The sequence below is a fragment of the Vanessa cardui genome, chromosome 12 (assembly GCF_905220365.1).
Source record: "Vanessa cardui chromosome 12, ilVanCard2.1, whole genome shotgun sequence".
Classification (NCBI taxonomy): Eukaryota; Metazoa; Arthropoda; class Insecta; order Lepidoptera; family Nymphalidae; genus Vanessa; species Vanessa cardui.
This window is the reverse complement of record NC_061134.1, coordinates 6,084,874-6,105,519: the sequence shown is the minus strand read 5'-3', so window position 1 is coordinate 6,105,519 and position 20,646 is coordinate 6,084,874. Positions and strand designations below refer to the sequence as shown.

General features: G+C 33.9%; 2 protein-coding genes across 2 annotated transcripts; one reads left to right on the top strand and one right to left on the bottom strand.

The window, feature by feature from the left end:
• The first annotated feature begins 440 nt into the window (after nucleotides 1-440).
• Nucleotides 441-10,107, top strand: LOC124534397 (serine--pyruvate aminotransferase, mitochondrial). The gene is made up of 8 exons (XM_047110257.1): nucleotides 441-565; nucleotides 2,969-3,134; nucleotides 4,405-4,597; nucleotides 5,619-5,784; nucleotides 8,306-8,461; nucleotides 8,794-8,886; nucleotides 9,272-9,520; nucleotides 9,756-10,107. Exons 2-8 carry the CDS (start codon nucleotides 2,976-2,978, stop codon nucleotides 9,907-9,909), a joined length of 1,170 nt encoding a protein of 389 aa, XP_046966213.1. The 5' UTR covers nucleotides 441-565; nucleotides 2,969-2,975; the 3' UTR covers nucleotides 9,910-10,107.
• A 553-nt stretch (nucleotides 10,108-10,660) lies between these two features.
• LOC124534066 (dorsal-ventral patterning protein Sog-like) lies at nucleotides 10,661-19,269 on the bottom strand. Its single transcript, XM_047109733.1, has 13 exons — nucleotides 19,134-19,269; nucleotides 18,781-19,043; nucleotides 18,557-18,690; nucleotides 17,304-17,577; nucleotides 16,936-17,217; nucleotides 16,018-16,192; nucleotides 15,566-15,732; nucleotides 15,066-15,269; nucleotides 13,950-14,126; nucleotides 13,361-13,481; nucleotides 12,824-13,065; nucleotides 12,561-12,740; nucleotides 10,661-12,327 (listed from the first exon to the last, which is right to left on the bottom strand). Exons 2-13 carry the CDS (start codon nucleotides 18,988-18,990, stop codon nucleotides 12,202-12,204), a joined length of 2,292 nt encoding a protein of 763 aa, XP_046965689.1. The 5' UTR covers nucleotides 18,991-19,043; nucleotides 19,134-19,269; the 3' UTR covers nucleotides 10,661-12,201.
• Between the last annotated feature and the right edge of the window lie 1,377 nt (nucleotides 19,270-20,646).

The window sequence follows — 20,646 nt, the reverse complement described above, 5'->3', positions numbered from 1 at the left end:
TTACTTAAAATTGCAAATTGAAAGCTGCAATCGAAAAAAAGTTAACGTAATAGTCTCATTTTTATACGCAAAAGTGACTACTACAGTTTTTTTCACTGTATCTTTGTCACTGCTTTAATGTAATGTTCAATAAGCACCTTGTGTTTGCCTATTACTCAATTATAATAAAAAAATAAAGATGATATTAAAGCAGCGCCTAGTCGTGTAAAATTTTATTTATTATTAGAAAATTTCGTACAAATTATTCTTAATAAAATCTGTATTCTGAACCATTTGTACTTTCGCGAAGATTAAACCTTATTTCATCATTAAATGACAAAGAAAAATAACTCGAAGGGTGACAAGAATAACATACAAGAATGTATTCTCTTAACTATCTATATGGCTTTTAATGATGATTATACAAATTATTAGGTTATCACCAAGTCGCCATTACTATGAACAACATAAATAATCACTTGTCGTCTGAACAAGGCATTGGAATGGTGTGATTGTTATAAATAAAAACAATTCTATAGAACTATTCAACAGTGTTACAGTGTTAGTGATTGTATAAACATACACAGTAAGTTTTTTTTAATGTTTTTATACATCTTTTTCCAAGACACCCAAAAAGACAAATATTTTAAGTAACTTTATTACTCCCAAGTGTTTTTTTACGTTTTTCATAATAATTATTTATTATAATTTATTATTGTTATTTAATTTGAAGTAAGCGACATATACGGTTTCTTGTTAGTTTGTCATTATGTTTGTCAATATTTCTTCCTATTCAAAACATTCTAAATATATAATTACGTGTAATATTATATTAATTACAAAACATAGCGCTATATTTATGTCACATGTTTAACGAATTTTAATTATTACTTTTTCGTCATGTTTTGCTGGTTGCCCTAAATAAATAAATACGATTTTTGTTCGAATATCGTTTTAAGAATATCATTTCCGAGAAGATGGCACTCGAATACAGCTTCTTATTTACGGACGAAGGTCTCCGCGGATAGCCTGTCTACTTTCTTTCCCGTTCATCCGTCGGGACAACATCCACAGTTGCGATGGGAATCGAATCAATTTGTCGAAGCAACATTGAACTTGTTTTATCCTCTCTCCACTTTCAATCTCATAACGGAACCCTTATCGCAGAACATCGCTTGCGACCCGACCTCCGGCCTTTCCTATCGCTCTATCCCTATCTCGCTCTATCGCTATACCGCGTGAAGTAATTGCAACGAGTCTTGTTAAATGGGATATAAAAACAATTGTTAAACCGCGGTAACCAACGGGCGATAGCAGGCGGAACAAATATGAGGCTGGCAAGCGTCGCGCGCCCCGGGCGAGGCGTACTTGCCAAATGTACCATCCGATAGCGCCAGAACATTGCAGCAAATTTACAACCACCCTATTAGCACTAAATCTAAACATTAACCCGATTCCGGTAACCAAACTTCACGGTTACTCGTCCAAAATATCGGTCACAACGAGCTGAATATATTACAACGCGCGACACTTTTTTGCTCTTGGCTAACTCGACGTAATAAAAGTCTTAAACTGGATAAAGAAGCGCTTTGGGCATTTTTAAGTTAATTTTGTTTTTATTCGATTACAATGTTTCAAATACATTTAATTCTTTAAGATATTAAATAGATTTTTTGAAATACATATGTACTTTATTTTTTTATTTATTGAAATCAAAGCGGAAACTGCTTATTCGATTACCTACTTCTAAGTTTCTGCTACTTTTAATTTTTATTATAAATTTAAGAATTTATGATCATTTTATTGTAATTTGATAGTTTTGTGTACCTTTATTTGTGCATGTACATAAGTGCAAGTACTTTTGATTGCATTATTTTTGAGAGTGTGCCGATGATGTTTGTAAAAAATAAATATACTCTTTATTAATTGTAATTTGAACATCAATACCCGTACAATATCATAACAATTTGGAAGTCGCATTTTGGATACGCTCAGGGTTGCCAGATCGTATAATTGAATACAGAAAGTGTAAAATGTAATCATTTATATCGTGCTCGTATTACAGATTGCCTTTATTTTTGAAAAAAAAATTTGCTTGAATTAAAAAGAAAGTCGTTACACGTGCATTAAAATAATTACCGTTATAATCATATTCATGAAATAATGAAAAAGGATCCCTACATATTTTTTTTGTATAAAAATATTTGATTTCCTATAATTTGAGTACAAGCTGTATTAAATACACTGGCTTTACTGACAGCCCTGGATACACCACTTAGACAAACTTCATATTCAGTAGGGCGCAAAAGAGGAATATTACGATTGACTTTATAAGGAATATATTAGAAAAATAATATATATTTTATGGTATTGTAAGTCACGACTACATAAATCAAGTCGATAAGAAAAAAGTCAATCTAAACGATTTTGAGGGAACAATATAATAAACGTTACATATTTGAGGCCTTTGAAATATGTATATTGAAAGAAAGGTCAATAGCCTCTCTTTGGAATGGCATGAATGAATAGACGCTTTTCGGTAAAACCCGAAATAGATTCTAATATCAACTTTTGACTGATGTACTCTTTAGAGTCAAATCCAGGAATAATTAAAGCTGATAGCGAATCCTTGGTATAGTAATAATGTCTTTGTTTACCTTGTAGATACCTACATACATACATCTGAATAGCGTTTCTAGTGTAGTAGTGAAACAAATTATACATATTACAACCATTAGCTATAATAATTCAATGGTTAAATTGGTGGCTTTGTATAATTCTGGGTTGGTACCGTCGACTCTTACTCATCAACTATTCTAAGCCGATGTGTCGATGCACCTGACATGGTCACCGATTAAATGACAGCATCAAGCTAACGCGCAAGTAAGCGCGTTTTGGAGAATGGAACATGCTTTTTTTTCAGCCGACACTTTTAAAAAATTTCTAACCTATACCTTAATCAACAATTTTCATACACATATTTTTTTAGGCTCAAAATGTACGCATCACATATGGTTGTGCCAGTACCGAAGATAGAAGATCGTGTTTTCAAAAAGCCGCTCTTATGCGGACCTGGCCCGTGTGATTTGTGGCCTTCGGTCGCTGAAGCTGTTACAAGACCAGTCCTATCACCTATTTGTGATGAATTCTTTAATGTGAGTTAAATATTTTTGACTTTCCTATAATTATTTTTAATATATGTATGTAAGTATTTTTTGTGAACTGAGATGAAACTTGTTTTAAGAGAGATCGTGGGTTTGAATGAAAGGAAGTACCACTGTATGTGATTATTTTTTAATTATTTTTATTCTATTCAATCTGCAGAATTGCATTGAGATAATATCATATGTACCATCAATCTGCCCTAGAGTGAAATGATGAAAAATACGCCAAGCTTTGTATTTAAAAAGAAAGGAGGTCTCCACTAAAAGAACATATGAAACCTCATTGTATAAATAGATTAGCATAAGCTTAGAACTGTAAGAAATATAAACGACTTTGTTCAACTTTTACTGTTCCGACAACCTCATGATCAAAGATGTGTCTCTGGAGTACAGTAGCTCGTGGGAAAAAATCAAGTTTTCTAGAAAAACTTTGAAGGTTTTTTCAACGTTGTATCTTTTAAATTAAACCAGAACAAAATGCGACAATCGTGATAGATTGCAGAACAAAAGTTGTTTTATTAATTGAGTAAACGTCCAGTTTAAAATAAATTGAATCAGTAACTGCATTTGCAACTGCATCCCAACACTGATTTACGGTCCGAATTAACAAATACATAATACGAATATTCAATTCCTATCAAACTAATGTCGTAGAATTGTTTTACAAATCAACTTGAAAAGAAGAAGTACTATGATCTTCTAGGTTGTCATTTTTTTTTAAACAATAACATACATACACACAAGTTATTTCAGACTTAAAACTCTTCAAATCCGTGTTGAGCGATTTCAATTTTCATATATTTCTATTGAATCAATATAATTCTTAGAAAAACTTACTATGAATTTTAAGTTGTTACGTCAAAAGTTGCTAGTTTGAAAATGAAAATAATTTTTATATTAATGGGCCGTCGATAGTAAGTGGTCACCACCGCCCAAAGAAAATAGTATTTATAGAGATATTGACCACCACCACATGACCACCTGTACCTGTAGTTACACTGGCTCACTTACCATTGGAACCGGAACACAAAAATAATGAGTACTGCTCTTTGCGTGTTATAATATCTGGTCAGTGGGTAGTATCTACCCAGACGAGCTATAACGGGTATATAAACAAGTATATAGAAATGTATATTTAATATAGCAAAGTTTAAAATATTTGATAATAATGTAACGCTTAATTTCAATAGTGATCATTACTATTAGATAACCTACTTTATTTAACCGTTATGTATATAGTTTACGATATATCTTTTTCTAGGTATTGGCGGACATTCGTGCCGGACTGAAGTATCTTTTCCAAACTAAAAGCAATCTTGTGTTGGCTGTCAGTGGATCTGGTAACTCCGGTACCGAGACTGTTATCACTAACCTCGTAGCACCAGGAGAGACTCTCTTGATAGCAACGAGGGGCATTTGGGATGAACGAGCCTTTGATATGGCTAAAAGACGAGGTAATAATGTTTTTGTCATACATATATATTCATCATAGACCAGACCATATAATAATATATGTCGTGGTTCCGAAACGAGCGTTAAAAATGCCGAGTTAACTTAATTCGAACGTTTTTAAGATAAGTTTGACGTAGATTAGAATTTGTAATTTAAAAAGTCCAAGAATTTATGAAATTTATAAAGATTTTTTGACTTCTTAATTACGTCAAATAATCGAATACATAATATCGACGTAGTGAATAAGCTATATAGCGTTTATTTATTAATTTATAACTAATTAAAGATGTAGACTATTTTCCATCGAGAGTTCTAAGAAGCATAAAAAATGTAATATATGTATAAGAAAAATTGCATTAAAGTGCAGCAAAATGTATTTCCGCTGGGTAATAGCAGACTGAGTAGGGACGCAGGGAGCCGTCACGCAGTATTAATGTAATTGATTAAAAAATTATGCATTGTAAACTTATATATATTTTAATTAAAATTATAGTTTCCTGAAAACCTTTTGTTTACCTGTATAAAAGCTATTATGGGGTAAGTGAAGTTGCTCCTAGCCTATAATTTTTTATTTCAAGTACAGATTAAGAATGTATGCTTGAAATTACATAATTATAGACTTATATAATTATGTAAGGAAAATGACTAATGAAATGCACCTTTGTTTGATGAATCATAAAAGCACATAATTAAACAATCGTTTTTAAATTACGAGTGATAAGCCGTTTAATTCCTATACGCACAACGCATTTACTCATTTACAAGATGCTTTTGATATTTCTACTTTCTATAAAATAATAATAACAAAATGAATCATTCCTTAAACATATAATCAGCAGTTTTGATTTTGATGTACAGTAGAATCATTCAAGTTTTTGTAAGTTAACGGGCTTTTTGTATTGCTTAAAAAATGTAATGTCTAATTTTTTTTATTAGTTCAGTCATAAAGACTTTCAAACTAAAGAAATCATACCAATTACGACAAAACAAGGAAAAATTAAATTAATAAACAATTGATTACAGGAATTAACGCAGTACAATACCGCATCCCTTTCTACACGACATTCAGCTTGGAAGAGATTGAGAGAGAACTGAAGAAATTAAAGCCGACGGCCCTCTTCATCACTCACGGGGATTCCTCGACGGGGACCGTTCAGAATTTGGTGGGACTGGGAGATCTGTGCCACAAGTAAGTTGATTACATTATCTTCAATTGAATTAAAACATAAAGAAATTCTGCTGTATATGGTAAAAGTGAACAAGGCTCAAGACAGACAACGCTGTATGTATAACATCCATAACAAAGGCTCTAAAGCTATCACCCATTAAAAAATTGCATACTCCTAAACACCCTTGTAGAACAGCGGCAGCGCGCTCGGCTTGCGGCTACTCGACCTCATTTTTATTGTGCATATTTAACCTATAAATTTGCATCGCATGTAAGTCTCACATTACAATAAGGGGGTGGTGTGACGCCAACACTCTTGAAGGTAAATTCACATATTTTATAGCACGCGAGCTTTTCGCAACATCAACATGCCTCTAAAGTGTTTATTTTTAATCTGGAACGTCCATTAGTTAAGTAAACACAGGCTCACCCGCCACTTTAATTGGACGTTTGTAATATAAAGCTTGATACAAGAATAATAAAAGGCTTATTTTTTATCTGTGCTAAGTTTCCTTCTCTAAGGAATGGGTGGGAAGAGTTCTTGTTAGTAAAAAGTGTCACGCTGCTATATGATTTAAGGCTAGTGGAGTCACGAAGGGAGCCCGCCTGCATGACAAGCTTTGGTATTGTTTGTTAGGCTACTTTTGTTTCTTTGTTACGTGAAAAGGGGCAATCAAACAGATAGCGTACATGTTTCCTTGAAAATGAATTAGTAAATGAACTTCGTTTTTTCTTGCAACATATTGATTATTATTATTTTTTATTTTTTGTGTGAACGTGTATTTAATTATTACATTTAATTTAAAATATTACTTAGTAAATAGATTTTATCAGATATATTTCAAATAACACTTGTTTTTGAATACTTTAAACAGTAGGTAGCTTGTAGGGTCTGACATTTCTGATATGAGTATAGAACTTTTTACAAAAACTTTAACACTAATGCCGATCTTTTAATAAAATTTTTCATTATTTTTGGAAAATATATAGGAAGCAATAAGCACCAAAGAAACATTTTTAAGTAAGTAAAAGTGTAATAAGGTAAATATAACAAACGAATACAGAAAATCAACTTTAAATCAGAATTGTTTAAAAAATAATTCTTATACATATATGTATATTTTTGAATCAGCAAAAATATATAGAAATACTACACATAACACAATCCATGTTTTTATTTTATATCCTGCGGCGAATAACAAAATAGGTGAGACAATAATTAAAGTCAAAGATAATTCTTATTTTAATGTTTAACGACGACAACAACGGAACACATCCTAATGTTTTAAACTATTGAAAGACTACGATTAAATGAGTATTTGTAATAAGATGTACAATTGTATGTATATCTTATTACAGATACTTATAATTACTTATATTATAATATCATAACAAAATAGGTGAGAAAATATAAACATGGATTGTGTTATGTGTAGTATTTCTATATATTTTTGCTAAACACAGATACGTCACTAAAAATATTTGTAACCACGCAAAAGTGTTTGGCGGGCGCAATATTTTTTAAGCTACGGCGCCATTTTAATCGTTGTGAATAGCGTTGTCACGAGAACTAAACGATACCACTTTTAATTGTGCAAAAGTAAGAAAGCGTATCTGCTTCATAAGCTAAATTACGTCACAGAATTTTCACGAGTGCACTTTTTACGACAACTGAAAACGGGGAAAAGTTCAGCAGAAAAACTATTTAATTCCTCGAACCGAAGCGAGACACGGGAAACTGAACAATCTAATTACATCTCCTATCTCTTTCCCCCACGACTAGATATTTTTCCTCGCAACTTAGGTCACAGAACACTTCCAAGTTGAAAACTCTTTTAATTACATCTTCTCAAGGAGTCCGCAATTAACATGCAGTGGAAACGAGCAAGAACGCGGCGAAAATTTAACGTAAATATTTACTTTAAAAATAGAAAATCTGCAAACTGTGCAGACATTTAAAATGTGCTTGCAGTGAACAAATCTCTCGTGTTTTTACAAATTAAGATGGAGAGTTTATTCGGACTTATTTCTGTATTCATATACTAGTTCAAAATATATGATAATTAATTTATTCGCTTATCGCAATTCCCTAGCATACGTGTACAATACTTAGCACAAATCAATTAAACATTTAATTAAATAAAACTGAAACATAAATAATATTTTAAGCGTAAAAAGCCTCAAACTCTTACTCAATCAGTTAAAAAAGCAAACATTTTACTACTCTTAGTGGTGTGTATGTATTTTGAATGGTATCGCTCGTCAAATAAAACGTTTCCAATTAAAAAAATCTAAAACGTAGAAGGAAGTCATATGACTCAGTATGAAAATTCTAGAAAGTTATAAAAAGTATTGCACTATAGTCTTAAAAATTAACAACATTGTTCCTCGACGTATGTCTCTCAAATAACAAATGTTATTGGTTCTTTAACCCTCTTACATTAATAAACATAATTACATGACATCGCATACAAAAAAAAAACAATTCTCTCAAAAAATGTTTAATCAATATATTAATAGTTCATTAATTTTTATTTTAAAGGTATGGAACTCTCTTATTAGTTGATACCGTAGTATCAATAGCCGCAGAACCTTTCTTTATGGACGAATGGGGTGTGGACGCTGTGTACACGTCAACCCAGAAGGCTCTCGGTGGACCGGCTGGCATCTCTCCGGTAGCGTTTAGCGCAAGAGCTGAGTAAGTATTGTTGCTCTAAATTCATTAGCAAAACAGTTTTTACCACATCTCTTTTTAGGAATAAATAGATTATTTTACCTTACCGTTTTTGCATGGACTTACGCTACTGTGAGTTGAAAAAATCCACAAGCAAATTTTAACCCGATGTTTTCCACGTGGAAAGTCCGTCAGACAAGCGGTGTTGCTTCCCTTGATTTAAACTCTATCAAAATCCACTGAGATACCTCGTTTTCACTATTCAATCGTTTCTCTACATAACATAAAAATATAGGTGTCATACATATCACAAAATTCTTTTTAAACATTTATTAACTATCTTTAAATTTTTACAGAGAGAAAATAAAGAACAGAAAACATGATCCACTGTTTTATTTCGATATCAAGCTGTTGGCGCAACAATGGAACTGCTATGGGAACACAAGAACGTCAGTATTAGATGAATTTTAAGATTGATTTCATAAATCGAAGTTCAATTAAATAGTCATTGAACTCTCTTAATCTCTTGAATTTCTTTCATTCGTAGGAAAAATACATATTTATCTAAAACTAGGGACCCATCCCGACATAGGTACAATGCTGATTCTAAATACTACAGAAATATTCTTGTTTCTGTATTAATACATGAACATTAGTATTTTATACAAAACCTTCCTCTCGAATCACTCTATCTATTAAATAAAACCACCTCAAAATCTGTTGCATAATTTTAAAGATCTACGCATATATAGAGACAGACAGCGATAAGCGACTTTAATTTATACTACGCAATGAAGATAAAGTTGTTGTAAACCTATTATTAATTTTAAATAGGTACCACCACACCATGAGTCCGCCATTGATCTGGGCACTTCGATGCTGCTTGATGGAAATTTGCAAGATAACCCTTCCAAAGTTTTGGGAACGCCACACCCAAACCACAGCTCAATTTCACAAGCGATTGGAGGAATATGGATTTAAGTTCCTGATACCCAAGCCGGAAGATCGGTTGGTTACTGTAACCACCATAGTCTTACCGTCTGGTTACGATTATATGGCATTTGTTAAATATCTTAGAGAAAAGTAAGTATGATTATAATAATTTAAACATAACATTCGTCACACAGTTTTAGTACAAAAATGATCAATAGAGCTCAATATAAATTGTGAAGGTTTTGAATGGTTGAAATTTGGCTATGGGCGGTTGTGGCAACTTGTCAATTACCCTAGTTGCCAGCTAACCTACCGATTTTATAAATAATACATATGATTAATTACATGTCACCTATTAAATTTCCAATATATATTTCATTTGCAGACACAATATCTTGATATTTGGTGGCCTCGGACCCACAGCAGGCAAGGCCTTACGCGTGGGTATCATGGGTGTCAACGCTTCTATAGAAATCGCAGACACTGTTGCCCATGCCATGGCGGACACATTGAAAGCCCTTACAAAATCATCATTATAAATAATTGCTTCGGGATATAAAATATATGTTAAATAATTAAGGCTTACTTTAATTGAATATCAATAAAAAATGCATCATTTTTTTCCTCTTTATTGACTTTTTGAATCTATTGCTATAGATTTGATTTTTAGATTTATAGATAAATATAAGTGTTCATAAATTACGTATGGTTTATATAAAATAAACTCTTTGAAGATATGCTTTTTTTTACTGTATTGGTATTTTCTGTATTTTCCGCTAGTTTTGAATATTTACAATTTCTATGACATAAAAAAGATAATAATCGATAGCTATAAACTATTTAAACCATTTATTTTGCTACACGTACATTACATAGATTTTACACAAGAAAATAATTAAATTTAAAGAACACAGTGTAGGTGGCAAGGGGTTCATCTCAGTATAAGCTGTGCACAGCACTGATTTTTAGATGGCCCCTGACTATTGGGTAAACATAATCACATGCGCGCCCTTAAAGATAAATATGATTTACTAAGTCTATGAGGTAGTATGACTGACACTATATTTGGAGGTTGTTACTCTGACTTTTGTTTGTTTAAAATAATACTGTCAAATGTTTCTATCCAAGTCACTATGTATAGTCATAGCTCTTATTTTTCTTCTATTAATATATATAGTATTGTAATTACAGAAATGTTATGTTATCAACAAGGATCTCCTCTAGAATATTGTGTAAATAAAATACTTATTCATTAAGGATAATTTCAGTTACGGGATAAATAAAAGCATGTTTGAATTCACAGGTAATTTATTGCATACTAAAACTGTATGGCGTTTTACAGAAATTTTGACCAGTTCCACAAGTCTAGCTAAATTTAATTCTTATATTCCAAATTAAATACATTCAATAGGTACATATAACATTTTAGAATCAAATAAAATATAAATCCCTTTGTATAATGAGGGAAAATAATCGAGTCGGCTACTAGAAATAATTATCAAATAAAAACAATGCAACACAAGCAAGTTTATAGTACCCATTATGGCTATTAGTTATGTTATTCGCAAGCCATAGGTGTGATTACTCACTACGGTTAGATTATAGTACTAAAACCAGAATAAATCGTGCCCTTATCGAATCATATTCTAATTACGTAAAAACATAAAATAAGATAGCCAATAACGTGAGTATAACAATATAATACATTCACAATTTGATGGACTAGATCCCACAAACGCATTTCTCTTCACAATGTTTACAAATTTTTGGCAAATTCTCACAGAGTAAGCCCCGATTTTTTTGCCGTATAAGCTAAATACTTTTAGATTTAGTCTATCGTAAAATAATAATTATATTTATCAATATCAATCAAAGCAGACATATTTCTAGCTACATGGCATTCTATCCATCACATCAACACATTTGGACTAGCTTCCTTAATTACGTAACTATAAAACTGTACCTAGTAATTAAACAAAACTAGTCAAGAAATTCACTTTAACTAAATCTAATTGCTTTATAACGGTGTGTAACCATGCTACCGGTTTTTAACAGCATACACTAAACGAACAATATCATTAGGTATATTATCATATATCATTATAAGTAGAACGATGTGTAAAAGTATTTACAAAGTGTGTTGTGGCCGATACTCGCATGATTATATCGAACTTAAGTTACGCATACTTATGTTTACTTACATATTAGAGTTAACACAGGCTGATTAAATACGGTAAGAGCTACCGATAAAATATGTAACATGTACAAGTGTGGCATAACGTAAAGATAAAACTACAAGCAAATGCACAAATAGAGATGATCGAATCGACGACAATATACAATCTGTGATGGTGTCGAAAATACATGATACGATCGCTACACCACGAAATATACATTAAGAGTCGTAAATAAATATGCACATAGGTATAATAAAGTTTAATAATTTATTATTTACATTAAGAAAATATGGCACATCTTTAACATCGACCGCGCTCACATTCCTGACTCTCCGTGCGATCGTGACGACCGACGCGGTCGGCGAAGCACTCCCTGCGCCAACAAATTTCTGAATAATACCAATTAAAATACCGGTGGGAAGCGAATATTCGACGCCGGGCGCTCCGGCTGCTCCGAGTCGCTCGGCCGACCGCCGCACGCCGACTAAACTAGACGGACTCATTCGAATCGAAAGAGAACATAAAAATATATCAGTCTATAGAGCGAAGCGTTCACTCACTTAGCCTAGGAGCAGTCTGGGGTATAGACGGGGGTCCGCGAGGGCGCGGGGCGCGCGGGGCGACGAGGGGGCGCGGGGCGCGGGCGCCCGGCGCTCAGCTGGGCGGCGGCGGCGCGCGCTGGCGGCGGTGGCGCGCGCACGCGCAGCACGCGTCGCCGCGACGCCGGCGCGCGCACGCCGCCCGCCCGCACCGCTTGCGAATACACGTCACTTCGCCGTCCTGAAATTAAATGAGATGGAATATGTAGTAGCGAAAACCTTTTCAATAACATTAAAAGAATTACAGTCAGCGAAATGGTAAATAGTAACTTAATGCCTAGAGCATTACTATTTGATTCTGGTTAGTTTTGACGTTACGTTAATAAAAATTCCCGAAGGAGATTCTTCCATACATTACTATACAAAGGAAAGGTGTTAAAATTAGATAAGGTGAAAAACGTTATGGCTTCCTACCTTGCACCGGCACGTGACACATCTCTGTTCGCCGTGTGAATGTATTGACGGATGAACTTCTTTGCCATTAGGCAGGGGCCCGTCCGGAAACTTGCAACCGCCTTCTGCAAGAATCTCCTCTGCGGTTCGCGGCGCACCTTGATCTTTAGGCGTTTCTTCCTCTATTTTCTTCGCTTTGACCTAAAAAAACATACATTATATCTTCATACAAATTTTACAAAATAAAAATGAAGAATCAATATTATACTCATATTATGCTTTACCTCTGGACAAACTCTGCAACAAGCCTTTTTATCTGGTCTATATGCATCTTTTTCTGCGCATCTCAATGGCGGGCACCTCACACGCGGACATCGCACTTGTCGTGTCGGAAACTCGCATGTACATATCGCACACGTATCGTAGCCTCCTGGTACTAAATACGGATGCCAAGAAGAGCCAGGTGCATGATATTGTCCGGCGAGGTGACAACCGTGCGACTCGTTCCAAACCGCACTGGTTGAATCTGCAAATAGAAAAAGATGGCTTTATTATAAATGCAATACACGCCGTGTCATAGTTATTGAAGACTGCTATTCGCACCAGAACATTCTGTTAACAATAGCCAATCGTCTTTGATACACATAATATTATACACATTCACTAACTCAACAACGACGTTACGATAAGGAAAATCGAAGCGTTTATTGGGGTCTCCATGTCCGTTATTTATATATGGCGAAGAGCTTTAAAACACCTCAAGTATATTGGATGCCCAAGATTTATCAGGTCTTAGCTAGAAAAACAAAAATATAACTCACTAGTGCAAATCGGGCAGCACTGTCCGGGTGGCTGTATAGTGGGCACGGCGCAGTTGACGGGTGGACAGCGTACGGGATCGCAACGCAGCACGCCGTGAACGCAACCACACATATGGCAAGACTGAAATTAATATTAGATTTATATTTTTTCCCGGCTAAATTGAAGATATGAAAATAAATAAAAATAGGATTTGAAGGAGGAGGCTATATGTATGTTTATCTACTCCAGCACATTTCTTATTCATATCTAAATATGTACATTAAAAAGTTTAGTGGCACGCTACTAGGGCTAACCCCTAACCATCATTTTATTTATATGATAAAATAACTAAATAAATCATAAATAATTGCATATCTGCTTGATAGGCAATTCAAAAAATGTTCTGTAAAGTACCCACAAATACTTTTCATACAATGGAAACTATATTTTGAAACTGATAAAATAATTTAAATTGATTTTCAGGTAAATGAGCCGCTAACATATAAGAAAAAATTAATATTAAAAAAAAAACCTAAAAAATATAAATTCTGCTTTCTGAAAGCGTATGCTTAGATTAGAAAACTAACGGAGAAAATAATAATAACTTACCTCAGTCAACATCCATTGCGCGCCGTCCTCATACGTTTTCCCAGCATAATAACACGAGGCTGTGTTAGAAAGTGAGTTGTCGGGAGGGGGCGAATTAACGTGCGTCGGCGCATAGTTGGCGCTCAACTCGTTGTCCGAATCAGGCACGGCTGGGAGACACGAGAGTGGCACGCTTATCTATATGACATAAAATAATGAGGTATTATTATACAATATCTACTTTATAATTTTGACAAGGTTCTTTGATTGTCTAATTTTGACAGAGACAATTATTGAAAACGATATGCTTATTTGCAGTTACACATTGAAATCGCTTTCGCAATCCTTATTTAACTTTTAGTATTTTGTTTTACTTCATACATACATTCAATATTACGCTCGAAGTATGTATGTCTTGAATAATATAATAATCTCATACTGAATACTACTGAATAATATAATAATCTCATAAGTCATGTTGTATGCCACTACGTGGAATTAAGATAATTTGTTACCTCATTTCAAATTACTATACATATTACACTTGCTTATTATCCTTTACCAATGTGGCTGAAGTCTAAAAAATACTGTAGACTAATGAAACTTCAGACAATAAACCAATGTCTATTGAAAAAACATCGATGCCATCAGTATCATATACACGATACTGTACTATTATAATGCATAGCTTACCTTACTTGCATAACCTTAGCAGCGTGAAAATTTTTAAAATCATAAGTAATTTTAAAATGGAATAAATTAATATTATATTATTATTTATTCATACCGAAGGTATTGTAAAAATATTTATATATAGGGGTTATATTATAATACTAGAAATATGTTGAAGATTGATTGATGAAGAAATTGGAACTATTGTTATAAAATAAGTAATACATTCGTATTGATGGCATGAATATGTAAAAATGTTTATTTTCGTTTTATTCTATTATAATTGTTGAGACTTTTGGGTGCTCAGTAAATTTATTTTTGTTTTATTTAGGCACTTCACAGTTTTTGTATAAGGAAAAAAGTTGCCTTTTTTCATATGATCCTATTCATTGGCACTTGCACTGACATTAAAATCCATAATGACTACAAAGAGTAATATATCATTTATACATTTAATTCCTTTACCTGTGGTAAACGCGTACGCAGGAATTCAGTGTCATTATCAGAAGCTCGGACATTAAGATACGCGTTGCCAGCGTTCAAAGCCGTTAGCTCCATCGCTGATGGTTCTAGAACAGAGCCTTCAGCTCCCGCCAAAGCCCTAGGGCTCCCACCTGCATGACTATCGAGCCATGCGGACCAGGAACCAGAGTAACCATTTATTACCACCTGAAATTTTAGAAACGAAATTTATAGTGTTACGGAAGCAAAATATGCGCCTGATTATTTAAAAAAGCAATCCTGTCAGGATGGCAAAATAATTTTGAGAAGGTATTATGTACAATGATAACAAAAAGATTCAGACCCATCATAGCTCTATACTTTTAATTGATTTAATTTTTTTTGTTTGAAAATAACAATCACTCATTTTTATTTGAGCAGATCTTCCGTGAGTTTTTCATTTGCTAACAGATGTTTTTATGTTAATGTCTACATATGAAAAGTTAACAAATATAAATAGTTACCTCATAATTCATTCCACATAAAGCGTCAACGGACAGCCACGCGAGTCCAGCGACAGGGTTGATCGAAGGAGACATACGAACATCCGTGCGTCTTAACAGAGCTGGTCCAGAACTAGCCGCGTCTGGTAACGGCCGAGTCAGTAACCTGCCTCGCAACATTGGCGGACCTAAAAATAGTAATCAATATGATATTACGATATAAATGACTATGACTTCGACCACTGCTGACGGTTTTAGGAAAGATAGCCAATCCCACAGGCTAAAAAAGTCAAATTTCAACTTTGAGTGATTAAAGATAATTTCTTATTGGAGTAACCGAGTAACATTTTAATATTCCAACTCAGGTTTTAATCAAAGCCTCTAGATTGAGAGCCCGCTAGATAAAGAGGCAGTTGCAATTTTCTCTATTAGTCTTATTAATAATAATATAAAAAATTGTGTATCGATTGTACCTGTATCTGAACCAATATGAACAGCAAGTTGATCTTCGTACAAAGGAGGGAAGATGCGAGCGCTCGGTCTGGCTAGAACTCCAATTCTAGTATCTAATATCTCCACTTGCGAATGGCGTTTGCTTTGTTCTTCTACTAGAGTAATCTTCGGATCTGCTATACTCAAATTCTCGATCTGCAAAGATTAGTATTTATGAAAGAACAGTAGGAATAATTCGAAATCCTCAACTAAAAATATCTCAATTTATTAACAGGCTTCCACCAACAAATATAATACTGAAATTAAGATCTAATCATGGTTTCAGACGATTATTTAACCTATCTTCATTAATTTTTATTATTTATATCAAAATCATAATTTGTCCTGAATATACTCAATGATGATTAACCTATTTACAAATAAACGACTTTATTTATAAGCAAGTCGAAAAGCGAGTGATTTTAATATCATGTGTATATGAAAAAAACAGAAATTAATTTAGTGAATCAGTAAAGGTTAATGAACTATAACATTCTCAACGCCCTTGTCATTGAGTTACAATACAAGATCTGTATGAAAATTCATTTTGATTAATTCAATAACAATACCGTATGAATTTGTTTTGAATACATTTACTGCACCAGTCAATACAGATTTGTAAATTAATTATGCAGACCGTAAGACAGACGCATAAAGAATAAATTTTGTTTTTTTTTTTAATCTCTTCATTGAATTCGAAATATAATTGATTACGATATACATTCATTTCATCTTAATTTTTAATATATCATTTTGTAGGATTACGAATATAGAAGAACAATTTATCTTATACAATATTTAAAACCTAAGTAACTATTGTAAAAACTCCGGTGTAAATCTGAATACGACCGCGGAGGGCAATTACTTTAATAAAAAAAACATATATATTTTTAATTTACCTGTATATCATACACAAGTGATCCATCCTTGTCAATATATAACAATGCCAGACCCTCGGGGGTAACAGCTGCGGGTGGTCTTTCAGCTATCAATGGTGCATGGAACACTTCACAAGCTGCTCGTTGCCTGACGCTACCAGATATACGTCTCTCTGAAGTGCCTAGAGCTTCCACGGATAGCAGCAAACGCCCTCTTGATAGTGATCGCAGTTCTGCAGCGGATACTGGTGTTGAAACTTCCAATATATTTAATTCGTAGCCCGGTTTGTTGACTTTTTGTATCTGAAAATAATATTATATCATTAATAAAACCTATTTGTATAATAATATTTAAATTTTCTTTAAAAATAACTATTTGAGGCTCGTACCTCGTCAATAATCGTCTGATTCCTCTCCGGGAGCGTCAGCAGAACTCTTACGGATGGATCTCTTGTAGCAGGCATGAACACACCATTGTATATAATAGCCAAGTGTAAACTTGGGGCAGCTCCAGCTGCCCCCGTGACAACAGCTGTTCCTCCCCACCAACCCTCTTCTTGCCCAGGAGAGCGGTAATCATCGCAAGGTCCGTTACCAATCGTCGTAGGTATATGTTCTGGTTCGAGCAGAGAAGTAAACATTTCCGTAGAAAGCGCTGGGTATCTGTAATTTGAAATAATTTATCTCAATATGAACAGAATTTAAAAACAAATTCTAGAAAAAGTATCGTGCAGTAGTTATTAAAGCCTTTAAACATTTTCGTAAATAATATATTCATGTACGTTTCCATATCAAGCCCAGGTTTAATATATCTAATTGCTCATACCTATTCTTATAACTAACTCAGTAGAGTGAGTTTCCGTTATTAATCACACGGTTAATTTAATACGAACAATGAGGCTACTCGTAATATCCTTGGAACATTGTTTCAAGGGCAAGCTTCATTGCATAGTAATGTATTGGGAATGGTATATATGTATATTATACACGTATACATAAAATACTAGCCGCTCTGTGTGGTTTCATCCGTGTTAAATGTTACTACTCTATAAACTATAGTCTTTTAATAAATAGCAAATCGAGAGATTAAGAATATGAAAAGAAAACAATCAAAGAAATCCTTAAACTTTGCATATTAATGTTAAATTTTAAATGGTCAAACTGATCAGTCTGTTTATTCAAAGTAAACACTTATGTACATTTTATACATTATTCTTTATTTAAAATAAGGTAAAACAAAAAACAAACAGTATTTTTCGCGTGCATTTATGTAAAAGGTAAAATATAAACAGTAAATTAAGGTAATTGACTGACCGCGTGTATGCCTAAGACACAAATGCTCCATACAGATGTAACGCATCCGATTGTAATGCATCGGAAACGTTAGTGCATATAAAGTTACATTACGCCTTATGAAAGCGCTCATATATACTATATTTTACGATTATTTGTTACAGGCACGCCTGACACGCATAGATATTAACGGGCCTTTAACGTATTTACACATACTCGCACTTTGTGCGTCATGCAGTACACTCCGTGTTGATAACATCTTTAAATATATACTACATATGTATATGGCATTCAACGCCAAATAAAAAACGTCTGTTTCAACGTACAACATTAAAAGTTCTTAGCTTACCTATTTATTCGACCACTGAGAGCACTTTCCATCGAATTGTTACGCTCGTCACCCCAAATCAAGGCGACATACAAAGAGCCTTCTCTCAATAAGCGCTTATATTCCCGAGGCACTCGACGCCAGACGCCACACAACTGTAAACAAGGCAATTCATTGAGTCATCTAAGAGAAGTGATTGATTAAGTGAACTAAACAACAACAAACATTTTGCGATTTAATAATACCTTATCAGTTTTTTCCTCATAAGTCTTATGAATTCCAGGCGCCCGTTTCAAAGGATGTTCGAGGAGCATGCGTCCACCTCTGTCTAGGAAAGCTAAGGCTCGTGGTTGTAGAACCATAGATGGTCCGAGTAGAACCGACCAGAATAGGTGGCGACGCCGGAAGGTAAAGCGGGCGGTCGCTACGCCTGAAGCTACCGGGACTCCTGTCATATCATCACGCCGAATGCACAGCGGCGAACGACCGGTTAGCAAAGCCCCGAAATCTGAGAATAACATTTATTTCATTTTGAGAAATCGTTAGTGTAAAGGAGAATTTATATATTTGTATGAAAGTAATATAATTAAGTACTTACGTTTTGTACTCAGTTCCTCGTCTTCATTCGTCGTGATTACAACTGTTGGACTATCATCTTGAACGACATCAGGAGCTGTAACAATAGAATACTTAATAAACTATCAGAAAAACAAAACTTAATTTTTTTTAAACAATTACAATATTTCTTTGAGCATCTCAGAAGTGTGGATGCATTACAATCTGTAATGCATACATTCTTATCATATTAAGTACAGCATCAAATGCTTTATTTAAGCTATTTACTGTCTCATAATAACATGTCGTACAATCAATTGATCGCAAGTAAGGACCAACGGGTAAGGGCCGATTCGCAAGACCTCACCGACCCATCCATTCGGGTTGATTGGATCAAATGTTATTCAATCGTAACAGAATCGGCGTCCAGACGGCGACGCTGGAATTTGCCTTTTTCAATATTCTCTTGTTCTGCTTCACACGGAATTTGAGTTGTGTATTACGGCATTATACATCATGCAGCTGATTTGACGACGAATTTGAACAATGTTTCTACCGCCTATAAATTCATTTTATCGACATGAATATTTCAAAAATAAATATCTGATTTAGTTTATGTTCTAGCAGTATCTTTTCCATCTGAAGTAACTTTCTCAATTGAACAAAATTTTAATCTTTAACGACTTTGCACTGTTTTTATCTTAAGATTATACATGAATATACATACAATGATATATTCAATTATATAAGACATAAAAAAGCTATGGTAAGAAAGTATGTTTGAAATCGCTTGCTCACATATTACATCACAATAAACGTACACGAAAGTAATATAGGTTACTTCTAAGACTATGAATTATGTGTTTAATAAATCGTCTTATCATATCTTTCTTGGTAGGTAGTATGCGTTATACAAGCAATATCGAAGTAACCCTGGCAAACATTATGATGAGCTAGACCTGTTTACGCTCTGATATACCCATAGGTAGATTATGATCTAGTACAACTCGGCGCCAGTATTCATAATTCAATCTAAGAATTCATTTAATGCTCGAGACAGTCCTAAATTTATAGGCGGGTGGCGCCACACTGTGACGTGTAAGTCTACAGTACATGCAAATTCAAGAAATAGCTGGAATCGACAGGCGTAGACGACCAATCGTTAGCATTAGAATCGATCAGTCATAAGTCATTGGCTTACTATAAATTAGTCGATTGAAAATGAATGTTAATATCCAATTAATCTGTAAAATATATTCATTTTAAAAACAGATTAACATTTCGAAATATTTTTTTATGGTTATTATTGAGAACATCATCTTATTCGATAAAAAAATTTCTTATTTTAACCGTTTTTCATTATTTTTAGAAGAGAATTTCCGAAGGACGATTCCGAGCACCTTTGACTCGGCTTGCTGCGCGGCGCCGAGAACGTTAAGCGTCTATGTGCGCAATGAATATTTATAAACGTACACACACAACTTTAATAGAGAAAATCAGCTAAACTCAAGGTGCCTCGATGAATAGCGTCACTCATTAACGTCGTTCTAAAGTAA

What these genes read in the sequence shown, in the direction of transcription:
- LOC124534397 (XM_047110257.1), top strand. Translation starts at nt 2,976, where the DNA reads ATGTACGCATCACATATGGTTGTGCCAGTACCGAAGATAGAAGATCGT. An exon ending in TTTGTGATGAATTCTTTAAT is followed by an intron (nt 3,135 to 4,404) that starts GTGAGTTAAATA and finishes ATCTTTTTCTAG; the next exon opens with GTATTGGCGGACATTCGTGC. An exon ending in TGATATGGCTAAAAGACGAG is followed by an intron (nt 4,598 to 5,618) that starts GTAATAATGTTT and finishes AATTGATTACAG; the next exon opens with GAATTAACGCAGTACAATAC.
- LOC124534066 (XM_047109733.1), bottom strand. Translation starts at nt 18,990, where the DNA reads ATGACAGGAGTCCCGGTAGCTTCAGGCGTAGCGACCGCCCGCTTTACC. An exon ending in CGCAATGGATGTTGACTGAG is followed by an intron (nt 13,482 to 13,949) that starts GTAAGTTATTAT and finishes TATTAATTTCAG; the next exon opens with TCTTGCCATATGTGTGGTTG. An exon ending in GTGCTGCCCGATTTGCACTA is followed by an intron (nt 13,066 to 13,360) that starts GTGAGTTATATT and finishes TTCTATTTGCAG; the next exon opens with ATTCAACCAGTGCGGTTTGG.